Source organism: Cajanus cajan, chromosome 2, assembly GCF_000230855.2.
Source record: "Cajanus cajan strain Asha chromosome 2, NIPB_CcT2T_4, whole genome shotgun sequence".
Classification (NCBI taxonomy): Eukaryota; Viridiplantae; Streptophyta; class Magnoliopsida; order Fabales; family Fabaceae; genus Cajanus; species Cajanus cajan.
Window position 1 is genome coordinate 17,632,717 of NC_138518.1, and position 19,549 is coordinate 17,652,265.

At 34.6% G+C, this 19,549-nt stretch overlaps 2 protein-coding genes across 2 annotated transcripts; one reads left to right on the forward strand and one right to left on the reverse strand.

Moving 5' to 3' along the window:
- LOC109817264 (pentatricopeptide repeat-containing protein At1g79490, mitochondrial) lies at positions 1-2,815 on the forward strand. The gene has a single exon (XM_020382481.3). It carries the CDS (start codon positions 202-204, stop codon positions 2,650-2,652), a length of 2,451 nt encoding a protein of 816 aa, XP_020238070.2. The 5' UTR covers positions 1-201; the 3' UTR covers positions 2,653-2,815.
- Positions 2,816-7,122: 4,307 nt separating this feature from the next.
- On the reverse strand, positions 7,123-9,095 carry MYB40 (myb domain protein 40). The gene is made up of 3 exons (XM_020382484.3): positions 8,633-9,095; positions 8,289-8,418; positions 7,123-7,998 (listed from the first exon to the last, which is right to left on the reverse strand). Exons 1-3 carry the CDS (start codon positions 8,763-8,765, stop codon positions 7,452-7,454), a joined length of 810 nt encoding a protein of 269 aa, XP_020238073.2. The 5' UTR covers positions 8,766-9,095; the 3' UTR covers positions 7,123-7,451.
- Between the last annotated feature and the right edge of the window lie 10,454 nt (positions 9,096-19,549).

Genomic DNA, 19,549 nt, shown 5'->3' on the forward strand with positions numbered 1-19,549 from the left:
ATTTAATAAAAAAAAAGAAGAAATAAAAAAACTCAGAGAAGAGAGAAAAACAACTTGGGTTGAACCGTTGAAGTCTGGTCGAGACACTATCCTTCAGGTTCAGGGTTTAAGCGTTGTAAAACCTACGACCGGAACAAGAACAGGAACAGAAACCTTTGTAAGCAATTTCGCTCGTTATTTGTCACTTCTTCACATTGTTCAATGATTTATAATCATCGCCAATTGCTTTCTTCTGCTACCAAAGTCACCCATAAATTCTCCCTTCTCTCTCGCGCTCACTCCTTCGTTTCCCCGCCACCCTTTGCCCCAAAGTTAACGTTTTTGGCCTCTCCATCGCGATTCCCTCCCACCCCACGTTTGTGCAATGCATCAAACCTCGTGTGGACGAGAATCACGAGGTGTTACTGCAGTGGCAGTGATGGGTCCAAGGAGTGGACCGAGGAAATCGAGTACTTGGATGAATCTGGTGGAGTTATCTTCAAGGGAAAGGGTGTTAGGTCCGTTGAGCCTGGCGTTGATGATCATGTGATGGTTGGTGAGGTGAAGAAGCCCTTTGTGAATGCCCTGGCTGTGGCCAAGATTGTTGAGGTTGTGAAAAGGTGGAAGTGGGGCCCAGAATTGGAGACCCAATTGGACAAGTTGCAGTTTGTGCCCAACATGACTCATGTTGGCCAAGCCTTCAAGGTTGTTGCTGATGTTGATGCTTCGTTGAGTTTGTTTAGGTGGGCCAAGAGGCAGCCTTGGTATGCCCCAAGTGATGAGTGTTATGTGATGTTGTTTGATGGGTTGAACCAAAAGAGGGACTTTGAGGGGATTCAGTTGTTGTTTGATGAGATGGTTGGTGATTCTAGTGATGGGGTTTCGTTGTATGCGGCGTGTAATAGGGTGATTCGGTACTTGGCTAAGGCAGAGAAGTTGGAGGTGTCGTTTTGCTGCTTTAAGAAGATAATGGATGCTGGTTGTAGGGTTGATACTGAGACGTATAATTCACTCATTACCTTGTTTTTGAACAAGGGTTTGCCATACAAGGCGTTTGAGATGTATGAGAGCATGGAGAAGGCCAATTGTTTGTTGGATGGCTCTACCTATGAGTTGATGATCCCAAACCTGGCGAAGTCGGGGCGGCTTGATGCTGCTTTCAAACTCTTCCAAGAAATGAAAGGAAGAGGGTTTCGGCCGGGTTTGAACATCTTTGTGTCGCTTGTTGATTCGATGGGGAAGGCGGGGAGATTGGACAGTGCAATGAAAGTTTACATGGAGATGCGAGGTTATGGGTGCAAGCCACCCCCTACCATATATGTTTCTTTGATTGAATCATATGTGAAGTCTGGCAAGTTAGAAACTGCTCTAAGGCTTTGGGATGAGATGAGGATGGCAGGGTTCAGGCCTAACTTTGGCTTGTATACTTTGATCATTGAATCCCACGCGAAATCAGGGAAGCTTGACATTGCTATGTCTATGTTTTTAGATATGGAGAAAGCCGGATTTCTGCCCACGCCATCGACGTATGCTTGCCTCTTGGAAATGCATGCAGCATCTGGACAAATTGATCCTGCCATGAAGCTGTACAATTCAATGACTAATGCAGGTTTAAGGCCTGGCCTAAGCACTTACACTGTCCTTTTAACTCTACTGGCTAATAAGAAGCTGGTGGATGTGGCTGCCAAGATTCTACTTGAAATGAAGGCCATGGGATATTCTGTGGATGTGACAGCCAGTGATGTTTTGATGGTGTATATTAAGGAAGGTTCGGTTGATCTTGCTTTGAGATGGCTGCGTTTCATGGGTTCGTCAGGGATCAGAACCAATAATTTTATTATCAGGCAGTTGTTTGAGTCATGTATGAAGAGCGGTTTATATGAATCAGCCAAGCCTCTTCTGGAAACATATGTTAACTCTGCTGCTAAAGTTGATTTGATACTTTACACCTCCATTTTAGCACATCTTGTTAGGTGTCAGGAAGAGAAACATGAGAGGCATTTGATGTCTATCCTTAGTGCTACAAAGCATAAAGCACATTCTTTTATGTGTGGACTTTTCACTGGCCCAGAACATAGGGGACAACCAGTGTTATCTTTTGTCAGGGAGTTCTTTCAAGGTATTGATTATGAATTGGAGGAGGGTGCTGCTAAATACTTTGTCAATGTTCTTCTCAATTACCTAGTTCTTATGGGGCAGATCAATCGAGCTCGATGTGTTTGGAAGGTTGCTTATGAGAATAAGCTTTTCCCAAAGGCTATAGTCTTTGATCAGCATATTGCTTGGTCACTTGATGTTAGAAACTTGTCTGTTGGAGCTGCTCTTATTGCAGTAGTGCACACTCTTCATAGATTCAGAAAGCGCATGCTATATTATGGCATTGTGCCAAGACGGATAAAATTGGTTACAGGAGCAACTCTGAAGATTGTGATTGCACAGATGTTGAGCTCGGTAGAGTCTCCATTTGAGGTCAGTAAAGTGGTTCTTAGGGCATCAGGAGATTCGGTCATGGAGTGGTTTAAGAAACCGATTGTTCAGCAGTTTCTTCTGAATGAAATTCCGTCTAGGTCTGATATTCTGATGCACAAGCTGAACATACTTTTCCCAAGTTCTGCACCTGAAGTTAGATCTCTATCTCCTCCTAAACCTCTCATTGCAGGCAGGGCCATGTAAACAGTTTTGATATCTATGGTTAGTAACTGAAGTATGAGATGTTATTGTTAGTCCAATGTCATAGACTGAAGCTCACTCTTCATATGTTCTGAAGCTGATGCTGCTATGAACATATATGTACTATTTAAGATTTGGGAATATAATTTTTGAAGATTCATATTCATTTTTCATCTCAAAATTTTGAAGTAGATTCATAGAGTATGCTTTGTCATTCATGTTAAGGGTATTATTAGGGATTTCTGTCTGGGTGAAATTAGGATTGGTTTAGCTTGCATATAGAGGATTGTTACATACTCTTTCTCAGATTGTAATTAATTATTATTTTGAGGAATTATTTTCCCTCTTTTGACTTCTACCATTCTATTCTATGTCCCTTTCATTCTTTTTCCTCTTTTCCCCACGTTAAGACTCTACTCAGTTCAGTGGCTTTTTCTTTCAGGAGAGGCTCCTTTAAAAAGAAAAAAAAAACAGTTATAGAAAAAGGCTATGGAGTTGAAAGTACTCTCCCCTCAAACATCATTTAGCCAAAGAAATTTCCGAATTGGAAACTAGTAACATTAATGATACTGAATTACAGGTGAAAGATTAGCTGGAAATCAGAGGGCAGGCTACAATGTGTGGACAGATAGGATATTATTATTGTGCCTCTTACATGGAAAGATAGATTTGTGAGACCAATCAAGGGCATTTTGCAATTTGCATGAGTCCTTTGACAATATTCCATTTTGCCATCAAATCTAGTTATGATTGTCATTATGAATCTAGTTACCACTAGTTTGTAAATCTTTATAGAATTAACTGCTATATTAAACTCGCATTTTGATATTTTTTTTATAAATAATATTACACTACATAAATGTTTTCAGATAGACAGGATGGCTTACTTTCTAAGCCAAAATGTTAGGATTTTATTGTCAGCGTGTATGTAATAAAACAACATAGAATGATTTTTGCAGTAAATAGAGCTGCACATTATTGCCTCTGTAGTTATAGTTACTTGTTCTGGATTTAATTCTTAGATATTTTTCTCTAGACTTTGGATGACCATCACAAGTGGTAAAACTGATTGTTAATAAACTCTATATGCATCTGAATAACATTTATGTCTTTTAGCTTCTTGGTCCTTTGGCCAAAAAGAGTATTAGCAGTTGGATGATCAGTCATCTGATGACTCTTGTAGATTATTTCCATGTTCCACCTTATTCTGAATTAATCTCAATGTGGATTTCTAGGTTGGTATGGTTCTCCTTATTATAAAAACTTTAAAATTGGTTTAGCTGTATTTTATTCCATATTCCATAACATAAGTGATGTTATTTTGGTTTACGCTTCATGACTTCATCGAGTATACTTTTTTACTCGAGTTCATATGTTTGGCAATCTATGAGAATAAAAATATTACGACTTTATATGCCATTATTTAAACCAACTTTAGTGACCATGATTGTGCCTCAACCATAAACACATCTAAAATATTAATTTCAGTGGATCCTTTCAAACAAGTCTGTTTTGGTGCTTTTACAATATTAAATACATATTGTGTGATTTGCTAACGGCCTGAATTTTTCAAAAAGCTTTTTGGTTCTTGCATTCTCAATCCTTGACCCCTAAAGAATTTAACGGGATTCTTTAGCGTTAACATACAATTTTCATGTAATGTTTATAGAGTTGCACTTGCTTGGTTGGATATTTTGCAGATAAATTGATATGTGCTGATATAACACAGGGTACTGATATATTATGCCCAAACTAACGTCAAGCTCTGGTTTTTTATTTGAAATACACACTGTTGGTATTTGATTCAAATAGGATCAGGTAGTATGCTAGACAACATGAATTCTGTTGATCTCTTTTTGTATCTTTCTAGGAGTACAAGGGTAGTTTTCTCCTGCACTGCTCATTCTCTCCTTATTCTCTTCTACAAGTAACTAGTCGTCGCTGAAGGGTGAAGTACTTGTAAAAGATATTCTAATGTTCAAGTAAGAGTTCGTTTGAGAGTAATAAATGAATGAACAGTAATTTTACTTCAATATCTATTATTCTATTTATACTAATTGTAGTGGTTCTCGAACCTGTGGACTTTTATTGTCAGTTACTAACTAGGTAATGGATCTCTAATGATGGTTTAGTGTGTTGATGGCTTGATGCTCTTAGTGACTTTGGTTATTCATCTCCTTACCTTTCACTTTCAGTCATGTTGATGAGAGGGGCTCCTGCCATCTTAAGTATTGTTTGTGGGTTTAGGGTTCGGGTTTTGAGGGGTCCGAACCATTAGTGAGGAATTCAAACAATGTCTCCTTATCCTAAACTTCCTTCCCAATCGATCCTGGGTTATTCAGTACCTGGTTAGCCAGATATTTTCTTTGCTATTATTGGTTGCAACTTGTGAGTTGATCATGTTTGCTTGTTATACAAGGTATTTGTTATTTGCCCAGTTTTAATCACAACACTAAGAAAGATGTTAGATTGTGAGAGAGATATCAATGAGAGATAAGCATCTCTTGTGTCAACCAATTGACACAAGTGAACATCATTTCTGAATATGATTATGCAAAAAAGGTCCTTTATTCAGTGTCTATTCTCTGATTGTAGATTTAGCTCTAATTTTATTTTTCTCTTTGATTTGTCAATTGGCAGTAATATGTATATAAAAATAAGGGTTTCTTCTTTCATAGATTTATTAATGGTAAGCATGTTATTTGGTTTCTTCTTTCAAATTTAAATTGATATTAATCAAAATATTAATATTTGGGATTAATAAAAAAACACAAATAAATAAATTGAGATACTAAATCTAACAGAAGTTATGTAACTTAATTAAAAGGAGAATGATTTTTGACAATAGTACTTAAATAGTAAACACATTTCATAAATTTGAAATGAGCATGTTTGTTACACGTATTTCACAAACAGTTGGGTAGGAATCTTCTAGTGGCATGTAACAGCATTACTCATTTGAGCAACCTATCTGTCCTCAGATTTTTATATCAAAAGAAACCGTTGACCATGGGTCCAAAATTCCAAATCCAATCTAATCCCATAAATAACGCCAATTGAAGCATCATTTCGTAGTGGATCTCATGTTCCTTGTTAACTGCTAACACAGATTGATACAATGTAAAGGAAGATTTATCTCTAGAGGTTTCTTCCAAATCAATAATGTTTTAGTACTTAGCACTACCCTCTACCATTCCCAATAATCAAAGAGTTATTTATTATAAACATTTAATATAACATATTTATAAGAAGATAAACAAACGCACTGATTGATTGACAAAAATTAAAAACTAATTTTTCAGATGAATTTTTTTAAATTTTTTAAATGTCCAAAGCAAGTATCTCCTTTTGTCCTTACAAATGCTATAAGAACATTATACTCTAGAGGTAACTAGTTTTTCTTTTTTCTTATGTTTTTTTTTTTTTCTTTTTCATTGATTAAAAATATTAAAAAATCATTTTAAATGTTTTTAAAGTAATTATTATAAAAATTATATAATAATTTATAATTATATGAAAAAATAAAAATTCCTTATGGTATTTGACATCTCACTTTTAAAGATCATAAATGGGTCTGTCATTATACTCCTTTTAAAAAAATTGTAAATTTTCTCTTCAATTTAGTAACTTTAAAAACTATACTAAATGTCTCACAAGTTATTTCAGATTCTTACATTTCATCAAAATTAACTATTTATTTATTATATAAACCTTTTTTTCTTTATTATTATTTGTTATTCAATACCCACACTAAGGACTTGTTTGTTTAAACTTTTTTCTCTAAAAAAGTATTTCTAATAAAATAAACAATTACTATTATTATTATTATTATTATTAATTTTTTGATATGTTTGTCTAAATTGTTTTTTTTAATAAATAACTTTTATCTACTACTTAAAGAATTATATTTTTAAAAACATTTTTTTTTAGATTTGTCTTTTAAATTTTATACAAACTAGCCCAAAGTTACACGCATGCTCAATAAGATAGGATGATTAATAGAAATAACCCATTTTAGCAACACAGCTGGGGATGACCTTAATGCATTCTAACCAAATTTATAATTTAAATTCAAATCTTAATTATTAAAGGTGACATATATTCCATAGAGTAAGCTTCGGTAAGTATATATTATAAAGTTGCATTGTTCATCAACTTTATCCCAACAGAATTTTGATTAAGGAGATTTAAAAGCATAAAGATACCTACTTTCTCCACCCAAAAGGAGCCAAAGGAAGAACAACACAAAATTATTGATCATAACAAGCAGCAGAAAGGGACCAAGCAAGGAAAACCTTGGACAACACCATGATGTGTGTGACGACTTTAATAAAACCGTCAGTTACAGAGGAGACAAGAAAAAAGTGATGATCTTATCAACTCTGCATTTTTCAGCCCCACATTCTCAGGTTCACATATTTAATATTCGAGAGTGAATAAAATTGTTTGAAAGAGGATAAAACATAGACAGATAGTATAAACATTGCTTGTGTTGTGTTGTAAATATATATTATTGGTAAAACTCTAATTTTGATGGAACAACATTACTATATATTAAGTTTTCTCCAAATAAAAATAAGAAAAATGTGGCAGATGTGGGGGTGTAGCTGTGGTGAAGGAACAAGTAATAGCAATATCAAATTCAAATTCAACAATACGGAATCACATTAACAAAAGCTTTTGGGGGGGGGAGGGATAGAAGATGAAGTGATGAAAGTGGCAATCTTCTTCACAACATACTTTGTAACATTTTATTGCATGAGAGATTGTAAAAATGGGGCAGTTTTAAGAAATGGTTATGCTTATTGCCTATTATCCAAAAAGAGAAAATCTTTCTCAAGAGGGTTGAAGCTATCCCATGGTAGAATTGAATCGAAGCCATCAACCCATTGTTGTAAGGAATTTTCCTGAAGGTAAGAGGATTCATCCATAGAAAGGTTGCCAGAATCATCCAATGAGAAAGAGGAACTACAGTAAGAACTAGTAGTGCTGGTTTTGGTTTCTTGGCTCATCCATGATCCCAAGTCCAATTGTGAGCATAACATCTCATAGTTTGAAAAATCTGTGGTATCATCCCAAGTCATCACCTTGTTCTCTTCCATTTTCCCTTCTGTTTTTGTCATGTCCAAGGACATGTTCTCCACACCTTGCTCAGACCCTTTTGAAGTGTTTTTTTGCTGTTGGTCTGTCATGTTTTTGTCATCACCAGATTGTTCCTTTTGCTCAATTGGCTTCAGTGTCATAGGGTCCACACCAAGGAACTTCAACCTCTTCTTGATTTTTGTGTTCCAATGGTTCTTGATTTCATTGTCTGTCCTCCCTGGAAAATGTGAAGCAATCTTAGACCACCTGAAAATGTGCTTCATTGTGTTAGAACAGATTAGTATCCATCATTGATATCCTTTTAAAACCACAGTACCCCCCTTAGATCATTTCACACAAGTTTCTAAACTTGGTTTTTAGACTGTCGTATTTGTCTGCAATTTTCCGCAATGTCAAGGATCATAACAAAACTGTGATCATAACTGCTATTGCAATTTAAAACCTTGATTTCAAATGCTTCTTCACATGCACAATATCCAAAAGACATTCCATTTTATTTGGAACAAAAAAAATTTAGAAGCATGTAGTATATGTACCTGTTACCTAGACATGAATGTAGTTGTATAATTTGATCCTCTTCCTTTTCAGTAAATCCACCTCTCTTGAGGTCTGGCCTCAGATAATTAATCCATCTCAATCTGCAGCTCTTTCCACATCTTAGCAAGCCTTCACCAGCATGCCAAAAAAATGCACCAATTCAAATAAATACACACTTTAAGGCAACAAACTTGTTTGAATACAAGTTCAAAAAGACTTGTGAGAATTTCTCTACTAAAAATTACTCTTTATTTTTGATAAAGAAACTTTTAACAATGCTTCAAAACTTGTATCTATTAAGATGTCGATATGTGAACAAAATTTTTCACAAAATAATATATACCTGCTAGCTTGGGAACTGTTCTCCAGCAGTGAATACCATTATTGAGGATGAAATTTATAAGCTTGTGATCTTCCTCAATAGTCCATGGACCTCTCTTCAAACCAACCTTATCACAACAAGGCTGTCTTCCCATTTTGGAATGAACCTTCACCTTTGCCAAATTAAGATAGTACACTATCACTTAACAAGTGTGACATAAAAGCTTAAAAAAGGAGCTTAAGGTTGAAGCAAAGATGCTGCCAGTTCATTGAGACATTTAAATAAAAGCAAGGTGTCCTTTGAGAGGGGTGACAAATGATTGGGTGGAAAGAACTTTAGTTGAAAGCTATGAAAGCATGGAGGGATTGTCATTATAAAATGATGGTCATTGGTCACCACCCTTATTGAGACAAGGGTATGTGTTTGTGTTCAACTAGAAAATTTTTCAAGGGGAGAAAAAAGAACCATACTTGAGTCCACCTTGTTGACAAATTTCATTATTTGGTGCCAAAATCTTCTCTTATTGATAGCATTCCATTTAAGCACCATAAAAATATTAAGTTTGATGGGATTCCCTGGTCCCGAAATGGCTGGCACGCTTTGTCGTTGTAGGTAACCCTCGTTTCATCTTTGGTTACACAGATATATGCTTTCACCATTATGTCAAAGTGTCATGAATCCATCTCAACTTCTTGGATACTTTTGTCTTTTAGCTACTTTAGTGAATTTCTAACATGATCGGAAACTCTATTTATGATTAATTGAAAACCATAAATTTTTGATGAGTTTTGTTATTAAATAATTATGATATCACACCCACTAAATTTATCACATACTTAGAAAAGAAAAATAAGCAAGTATACGCTAGTAAATAACATATATCCATTTTATTTTATTTTGGAAGGAATTTATTGACAAATTATATTGAACTTTTTTTAATATACTTACCACATACCTGGTTAACTTACTCTAACTAAAAAAAACACAAATAAATATAAGTTAACAAATTCATTTAATTATATGTATTTTTAATTTTATTTTCACAACACAACTATCATTTTAAACATTACGATGTATAATAAAAAAGTACTTACAATAACATGCACTTCTAGCAACGTCAGAAAAATATTGCTATTAATATGCTTTTGTAGTATTTTATCAAATATAAGATAACGCTTGAGTTATAAAAGACTTTTAGGAACATTTTTTTTTTATATTAATGACAAAAATTTTAAAAACATTACTAAAGTTGTATTTATATATTTAAATATATTATTTATTTATATAATTTATGATAAATTTTAGTTATATATAATAAATTGTAAAATGTTCAGACTAAATACTAATGTTTAGTGTTTAAAAAAACATTTAAATTCTATAGCGGGCAGATAGGATCATTATAAATGACAAGTATCTTTCTCATAATATTTAACATAATTACATGTTAAGATTTATATCTGATACCGTTGATTAAATTAGAATAATCTCGTACTAATTAATTCAAATGATCGGTAATAGTTGAGTTTATGGATATACATAAATTTAATCAAGATATATGCTAATTTTAATCATTAAAAAAAGAAGAGGTAAAGGGCTTAGTAAAAAAAGTGCATCTATCTACCGTGATATCTTTATTGCGTTGTACCATGTGTTTCCACTTGTGGTTTTTTCCAAAGGTTTAAAAACTAGAGACAAGTCATGAATAATGGGAAGACCGAGATAACGTACTTGGTGTACGATGTTTCGCACGCATGACCCATGCACGTTGTAAAATGTCAAAACTACAGCGTTGGCTTAACCAAGCCAAAGTTATATACTCTGTATGTGCCATTTTGCTCTTAAAGAGCTTTTGACCAATGATTCGGCATGATTAAGAGCCATCGTAGACCTTAAAACGAGGAAAAAAGGCAAAGATAGGGGCCCTTAATAATAAACTGCGCAGAAAGAACTAACTAATATATTCAGAACCCACCATTCTCCTAACTAGGAGACATTAGAGTCACAAACATTTAATTTGGAAAATTTTTCACCATATAATTAAACTTAAATGAATGTTGGTACAAAATCATAAATGGGAGCATTAATTTGATCCTGGTTGCCTAAACGGGATTAATATTTTATCCTAGGATCAAGTAGTCCTAAAGAGTCTTGTACTACTTGAGTTTTTGGCATCTACTTTTGCTACCTTCTCAAGAAATATTCTTGAGTGCATCCACAACTTTGTTTGGAGTTGTATCCATAAGATATGCACTCTATATTTTATAGGAGTAATTAGGGGTGCGAAAAAAATTTTAAAAATTGAACCATATTTAAAATTGAATTGAATTGTTTTAAAAAATCAGAACCAATTTTAAAAAAAATTGAATTGAATTTATCTTTTAAAATAAATTTTGAAAACCAAACATATTTTTTTTTGAAAGGTTCGACTAACTACCAAGATTAGACACACTTTCAACCATTTATGATTATAATATTTTTCTTTGGTTCGTTCCCGGAATATCCAAGGCCGATAGCAGTGACTAAACTCCTCGTTACGTGGGAGGCACCTCAAAGGGTGGGATAGCTGGTGATGGAGAAACTAGGAGGAGTGAAAGATGTTCTTCCCCTTGGATTCACCTATGCTTGGACCTCTTCTTTGGAGATGTAAAACCGAATTGAAGAACACTTGAATGGAGGATATTTTTGGATTGAGATAGCTTAAACTAAGGATGGAAGCATCCAAGTTTAAGCAACAAGAGATTGCTCACTTCAAAAGGTAGGAAACTAGGTGAGTTTCTAGGGTTTTGAAGGCACTCTCTCACGGTGACTCTTGAAGAATTTAGCTGAATAATGGTTCAGAAAATTCAATATATCAAAAGTGATTACAATAAGGAGAAGCATCACTTAAGTAGGCATCCGGAAATGCACACTTTGGGCGCCTAATTCAAAGCCTACATGTGGCGCCCAAAATTTGAATTCAAACTTGAAAATTGAATTCAAATTTTGGCTCCCATGTACTTGGCCGAAAGTTTAGGTACCAAGGTCCATCTAGGTTTGATTTGAGAGTCATTTAGGGTTAATTTGAGTGGCACATGTTCAGCCACCAATGGTGTTAAACATGTGACTCAAATGTAACTTAAATGACTTCCAAATTAAACCTAATTTTAGTCTAAATGGCCTATTTAAGTAATTTTTGTACAATCCTATTCTAATGGCCTAAATACAATGACCAATTAAATACAAAGGAAAGGAAAAATTACAAGAATAAAAATGAGCCCAATATTGGGTATCAAAAGCCCAAAGGCCCATGAAGCCCAAAACTAGGCCCAATAATCCTAAAGCCCAAAATGCTACTCTATGTGGTCCAAAATACATTCAAACTATACTAACAAAACATGAGAAGAATGTTCATAACAAGATAGGCCCATGTGAAGCTTGACTTGGGCCTTCAAAGCCCATCGGGCCCATTGGGCCTTGACTGGCCCAAACCTCCATGCCTAGCCCACTCCTCTTGGATCTTTTAGGTTGTCACCTCTTACCTTCCTAAGCATGATTCCATCATCCTCTCCCTCTTGAAAAGGATTTGTCCTCAAATCTCAAGGATGTATGGAATAAAAATTATCACCTACATACACAACATGCCAAGTATAAGAGGTAAAATTTTCATGATAAGAAAATGGATTATGGATCCTAAGAGGAGTCCTTCTATCTAGCCTAAGAAAGAAAAATAAACTATCAAAATTAGACTCCCTAAAAGTAAAAATAGGATCCTCTTCTAAGTATAACCTAGAATGAAATCCTAAAAATGTAATGACACTATGGTTAATACAATGAAAAGAGTGATTCTTAAAAACTAAAACATCTTGCCTAAAGTACCCTAAATGGTAACCTAGGCTTGTCCTAGAATATAAAGAAAAGATTACTAGAAAGCGTCCTAAACAATTTTGGATTTGATTGTTTATTGGATACTTATAATCATATAAGCTAGATTTGTCTTGTAGGGAAGGAATTATATTAAGTTCAAAAGAGTAACATCTTCCCATAAGAGCAAACATAAAATATAGATTATTAAAAGTTGTATCCACCAAACAATGTAAACCAAAAATTGGGTGCTTTATTAAGACCACAGAAATACTTCCTCCCTTGTGCACCTCCAAGGAAGTAGTATAAGGAGTAAAACTAGAAATAGTCCACTTCTTCTTCACTATATCTCGAAGTTGAAAATTCTTTACTTGAAATTTATTTTGTTTCTCATTCTCAACTTTAAGATTAGTGGCAGTATTAGGATAAGAGTCAAGACTTTTATGAATAAAGAGAGTTCTTTTCAAGGCTTGTTTGGTAATAAAATAACTCTCCTTGGTCACAAATGCTTTAGTGGAGTCCCCTTCATTCACACTCTTCCCTAGTAATTTATTTTCTTTTCTTTCTTTATTTCTTTTTCTTTTCATTTGTTTTTGATCCTCAAACACTTGGGGTGGTGTTAAAGGATTAAAAACAATTTCCTTATTTTTATGAGTGAAGGTTATTTTTTGTTAGTGAGGCCATCATGTATAGTGTGTTTGTCAAATTGCCATGGCCTACCTAGAAAAATATGACAAGCTTCCATAGGGATCACATCACATAAAACTTTATCTTTATAATTCCCTATAGGAAACTTGACCTTCACTTGTTGATTTACCTCCAATTCCTCACCTTCATTGAGCCAATGAAGTTTATAAGGTTGAGGGTGAGGAATAGTGGTAAGGGCTAACTTGTTAACCAACCTTGTACTACAATAATTAGAGCATGATCCACTATCAACAATGAGAGAACAAGTTCTTTTAGCAACTAAACATCTTGTGTGAAAGATGTTCTCTCTTTATGATAGTGAAGTGGGACAAGGTTGGCTTCCAAGAAGCCTTTTGACCATAAGAAGATCACCATCAACAGGATATAGCTTTTCTGTTTTATGATCACTAGTTTGATCTTCACTCTCACTAGAAGAGGAAGATGATGAAGACTTTTCACTATAAATGTCTTTACCCCTTAAGATCATGGTCTTTTTGGTGGGGCATTGAGAGGCAATGTGGCCTCTTCCTAGACACTTAAAACATTTGATCTCACTCGTCTTCGAACTAGTGTGTGAGGTGACCTTTTTCTTTTCCTCATCTTTGTCAAGTTCTTGAGTTTTAGAGGGGTTTTCTTTAGCAAAATTTTTAAATGAACTTCCCTCCCTCTTGTGTTCTTCCTTGTTATAAGATTTAGAGTTGGTATTCTTAAAAGATTTTCTAAGAAATTGTTGCTCAACCCTTATACAAAGTTGGACCAAGTCATCAAGGTCCCTATAAGGGAGTAATTCAACTCTATCTCTTATATCAAAGTTGAGACCACTCAAGAATCTTGTAATTGTTAATCTTTCTTCCTCCCTTATTCCAGCCCTCATTAGATACAACTCCATCTTTTGTCTATACTCCTCCACACTCATGTTCTTTTGTTGGAGTCTTTGGAACTTATCCATAAGCTCCCTACTATAATAAGAAGGTATGTGTCTTCTTCTCATAGCACTCCTTAATTCATTCCAATAAGCAATATGAGGGTCATTATGAAGTCGCCTTTCTCTAACCAAGGCTGTCCACCAATACATAGCTTGTCCTTGGAAAGCTAAGGTGGCTAAAGGAACTTTTCTTTCCTCACTTACATGATGACAAGTGAATATTTGCTCCACTTTCATTTCCCAGTCCAAGTAGGCATCAACATCTTCTTTTCCATGAAAGTAAGGGAGATCAACCCTTGATTCCCTAATTTTGGGTTCCTTAATGACTCTTCTAGGTATGGGTTGGTAATATTCATCTACATTCAAACTACCCACATCCTCTTGGCTTGTGGAGCCATTGGAACTCTTAGTGGAACTCTTTTGACTTTTTCTTTTTTTAAGTTTTTCTAAAAGTTTTGCTTCTTGTTGCTTAATTTTGTTTATCTCTTCCTCAAGAGCAACAAGTTATACTTCTCTTTCAATCTTTTCTCTTTCTTTTTGAAGTACCTCTTGTTGTCTCCATAGTTTTAGTGCCTCAACCTCCTTAACAATTTGATTAAAACTTTTAGGAGATTCAATGTCACTATCACTTTGAGAAATATGACTCATAATTAAGCAATAAGAAGTTTATATGCTATGCAAAAGAGATAAAAATATTTTTGGTCTTTTCTAGGAACAAAATAGCACTTGGAAGTCTAAGTGTACAAATTGAACTATCAAGGGAGGTGAGCTACTAAGAGCCACTTAATAACCAAGCCTTTTCAAGTGAAAATCACTAAACTCCCTTGTGGTATTTTAATTCCACAAAAATTTTCACAAAGATTTTTATGTTGAATTCTTTTCACAATTGTTTTTTTTTGAATGTTAACTAAACGTGAACAAGTAATTGTACACAATGCTAGTCGAATTAGGATAGTAAAGTAAACAATTTAAAGATCAAACAACTCAAAGGAAGCAAGATTAAGCAACTAGTCGTTTTGCCCTAAGTGGAAGCTTGAAACATATGAAATTTCCAAGCCACTTTCACTAGTACTACACGTGAGTGAGCTACCAAGGGTTAGATATACCTGACCAGCTTCTTAATACTCCCTCCAAGCTTTACAAATTGAGTAAAAATACAAGAGAAATTGCAAAAATTTAAACTACACTAGAAACAAATTTGTGGCGGCTTTAGTGACCAATTAGTGACGGATTTGCTGTCCAATTTTTTTAACACTTGTTTAAGTGTTCCAATCCGCCACTAATCCTTGATTTTGGTTGCTCCTGGACCCTGCACAAATAACACAACAAAGTGATGAATGTAGGCTGCTCACAAGGTTAATGGAAAGATCACTCTTGTGAATGTAGGTTTAGGAAATTTTGGTCACTAAATTAGGTCAAATTTCAAAGTCTTTTATGACCAATTCTTTTCCTACTTTTTGTTGAGTCAATATTTGGTCCTTAAACAAGGATTTGAGGCTACTTCCAGCACAGAGTTTTTAGTCAAAGAAAACAAGACAAGAAACAAAAGCACAATTTAACAAGCTTATACCAAAAATTGAAGAATAAAGTGTTTAAGACAAGACTCAAAGATAGCCAAAAATGAAAGCTGGAAAATAAGACTTCAAAGAAAGCTAGCACACAATTAGGAAGGTTCCTAGATAGGCATTAGAGTAGATTAACAAAACAAAAGAAATTTGGAAGTGATTGAACAAGTAGAAACAAACTAGTAGTCCAAGAAAATTTGTGGAATCAAGTGTATTTTCTTTAAGTTGCTCTTCTCGGCTTTTACTTGCTCATACTTATATATATATATATATATATATATATATATATTTTTTTTTTTAATTCTTTTCTTTTTTCTGAATTCAAATGTATATTCCAGAGAAGATACTTGCCTTTTGATTTCAAATTTTTCACAATTCCAAAGTATAGAAACTGGATCTACTAGAATGAAAAGTTTCAAGTGAGAATTGATGAACTAGTGCACTAGTTTTAAGCTTTTGGTTGGATTCTTTTGTTCTTTTTTTTTTTATAACAATTTTGAATGATAATGCTCTGTATTTTCTCTATTTTCCAGCCACCAAACTTTTAAAATTTGAATCCAAAACAAATAGTGCACTAGAAGTAAGATGATTCACTTAAAATTTTCAAGTTACACAAAGTTGATTCAAGAGAATTATGGAAAGTGAATTGAAAACTTAAGTACACAAAGGAAACCTAACACTAAGAATTCATCAATGATCTAATGATGAACATGAACTCAAATATGTAAAACAAAAGCACATATAGGTAGGCACAAAGATTATAAGCAAAAACCGTGACCAATAGTAGACAAACACAACACAAAAGAAAATAGGTTAAACAAGCTAGTCTAGGAATTTTTAACATACAAAGAACTACACATAACTTTCTAAGACAAAACAAAGGATTCAAAAATAAAACTAATGCAATGTAATGAAGTCCAATCACAGACACATGCTAAGAAATGGAGAAGACTCAAGTAAAAACAACACAATAGCACAAGTTGAATCCTAGTTTCATTGATTGCGGATTGAAAATCAAAATGCAATCAATTAATTGGATCTACGGAACAAATTTAATTTCAAAAGTTATAGATCCAAGGAGAGACTCAAAATGTGACAACAAGAACACAAGAACACAAAACAAACGGTCAAAACTCAAGACACTTATCTCCAATGAAGAAACCTTGCTCTTGATACCAAAATTGATGGAGAAACTAGGAGGAGTGAAAGATGTTTTCCCCCTTGGATTCGCCTATGCTTGGACCTCTTCTTTGGAGATGTAAAATCGAATTGAAGAAAACTTGAATGGAGGATATTTTCGGATTGAGATAGCTTACACTAAGGATGGAAGCATCCAAGCTTAAGCAACAAGAGATTGCTCACTTCAAAAGGTAGGAAACTAGGTGACTTTCTAGGGTTTTGAAGGCACTCTCTCTCACGGTGACTCTTGAAGAATTTAGCTGAATAATGGTTCAAAAAATTCAATATATCAAAAGTGATTACAATAAGGAGAAGCATCACTTAAGTAAGTATCCGGAAATGCACACTTTGGGCGCCTAATTCAAAGCCTACATGTGGCGTCCAAAATTTGAATTCAAACTTGAAATTTGAATTCAAATTTTGGCTCCCATGTGCTTGGCCGAAAGTTTAGGTACCAAGGTGCATCTAGGTTTGATTTAAGAGTCATTTAGGGTTAATTTGAGTGGCACATGTTCAGCCACCAATGGTGTTAAACATGTGACTCAAATGTAACTTAAATGACTTCCAAATTAAACCTAATTTTAGACTAAATGGCCTATTTAAGTAATTCTTGTACAATCCTATTCTAATGGCCTATAAATACAATGGCCAATCAAATACAATGGAAAGGAAAAATTACAAGAATGAAAATGAGCCCAATATTGGGTACCAAAAGCCCAAAGGCCTATGAAGCCCAAAACTAGGCCCAATAATCCTAAAGCCCAAAATACTACTCTATGTGGTCCAAAATACATTCAAACTATACTAACAAAACATGAGAAGAATGTTCATAACAAGATAGGCCCATGTGAAGCTTGACTTGGGCCTTCAAAGCCCATCGGGCCCATTGGGCCTTGACTGGCCCAAACCTCCATGCCTAGCCCACTCCTCTTGGATCTTTTAGGTTGTCACCTCTTGCCTTCCTAAGCATGATTCCATCAGCTGGCCCCAAGATTTAACGCAGTTGCATACACAAGGCAAGATTCGAACTTCTGACCTTGCTTAAGCGTGGATCAACCCTTACTGCTGAACCACACGCTTGGAGTTATTTATGATTATAATATGTACCAACATGAGTCGCTTTTTTCCCTTTAACTTTGCCTTCGTTTTTCTACATCAAATACGTATATTATATAGTTATACATGTTAAATTGAATTAAAATATCAACATCATTTTTTATTGTTGTTGTAATCTCTTTTTATACTACATTATAATTTTACCTTGAATAATGACTTTTTATTTATTTATTAATTTTTTTTTACATTAATCAAACACATTGTCAATTCAGAAGATATCAGACAAAATGGCCAAAATGGGTGTACTTTTTCTAAATCAGATCCTTCTCTATGAAATATATTTTTTCCTCTTTAATTATGGATCATTTGCAAGGTACCGTGGTAGAGGTGTATGTTCAATGCATGCAAAAATAAGTTGTTATGACCAACACCTATAAGTTAGTTTTAGCTGTAATTAGTTTCAAGCTTTGTTCTTTTTATGGATGAATTGGTGAAGTGTAAACGAATATTTACATGACTTTGATTCATTTGGTTTATACAATAGCAAAATTAACTATAGAATATTATAAACAAAATGTAATTCTTGGTTTAAAATTATACAAAACTAAGTTGATTCACAATTTAAAAAAAAATGTTTTTTAAATTGATTTAAAATTGGTTTTGTTCATAAAACTGGTTCAAAACTAGTTTGGTTCTTAAACCAGTTTTAAGCCAATTCTAACCTATTTATTAAAGAAGTTTATTCTAAATTGGTTTATAAAAATGGTTCAAATGATTGATATTCTGATTCAATTTCAATAAAAAGGTGCAATTCGATTCAGTGCAAATTTAAAAATAAAAAAAAAGCTAAACCATGCACAAGCCTAGGAGTGATAGGTATGTACCAAAATAGTGTTGGAATTCAAGTGTGAAGCGAAGTCCCACATTAATTAGAGTTGAGCATGTTGAGTAATATATAAGTGAGAAAGACCCACCTACCTAATTAATGCCTTAAGGTTTTAGGTTATGTTGTGGTGTCAAGCTCACTTGTATGACTTACTCACTACCCATTGTGTGGAGTGCTCCCCGATGTTAAAAACTCCCCAACATTGGTATCAAAGCCAATGGTTCAACCAAATGAATGGTGATCGGCTCACACGAGTATTGGCTGGATCCAAGAGCGGGATCCTGAATGGAATTGGCAAGAGATCCAAGAGTAGGATCATTCCTTGTATTGAAAGTCTCCCTAGAGGTGTGGAGGACGTGTGTCATTGAAGTGCAACGATAGTGCAAGTAAGGCCACCATTGAATACTCATGGACGAAAGAAAAAGCTTTCGCTTGAGGGGGAGCGTGACCATGTGGAAGGGATTCACACTTGAGGGGGAGTGTTGGAATTCAAGTGTGAAGCGAAGTCCCATATTGGTTAGAGTTGAGCATGTTGATCAGTAATATATAAGTGAGAAAGACCTACTTACCTAATGCCTTAAGGTTTTAGGTTATGTTGTGGTGTCAAGTAGGCATGGCAATCTAACCCGCCCCCGTGGGTACTCGCCCGAACCCGCCCCGATTTGGATGGGAAAAACCCGTGTTTATCGGGTTCGGGTTTTCCCCAATTGATAAAATCGGGGGCGGGGGCGAGGACGGGGATGTTAATACCCACCCCGCCCCCGCCCCCATACCTGCCCCCGCCCCCACCCTGCTTAATA

What these genes read in the sequence shown, in the direction of transcription:
- LOC109817264 (XM_020382481.3), top strand. Translation starts at nt 202, where the DNA reads ATGATTTATAATCATCGCCAATTGCTTTCTTCTGCTACCAAAGTCACC.
- MYB40 (XM_020382484.3), bottom strand. Translation starts at nt 8,765, where the DNA reads ATGGGAAGACAGCCTTGTTGTGATAAGGTTGGTTTGAAGAGAGGTCCA. An exon ending in AACAGTTCCCAAGCTAGCAG is followed by an intron (nt 8,419 to 8,632) that starts GTATATATTATT and finishes ATGCTGGTGAAG; the next exon opens with GCTTGCTAAGATGTGGAAAG. An exon ending in CATTCATGTCTAGGTAACAG is followed by an intron (nt 7,999 to 8,288) that starts GTACATATACTA and finishes GCACATTTTCAG; the next exon opens with GTGGTCTAAGATTGCTTCAC.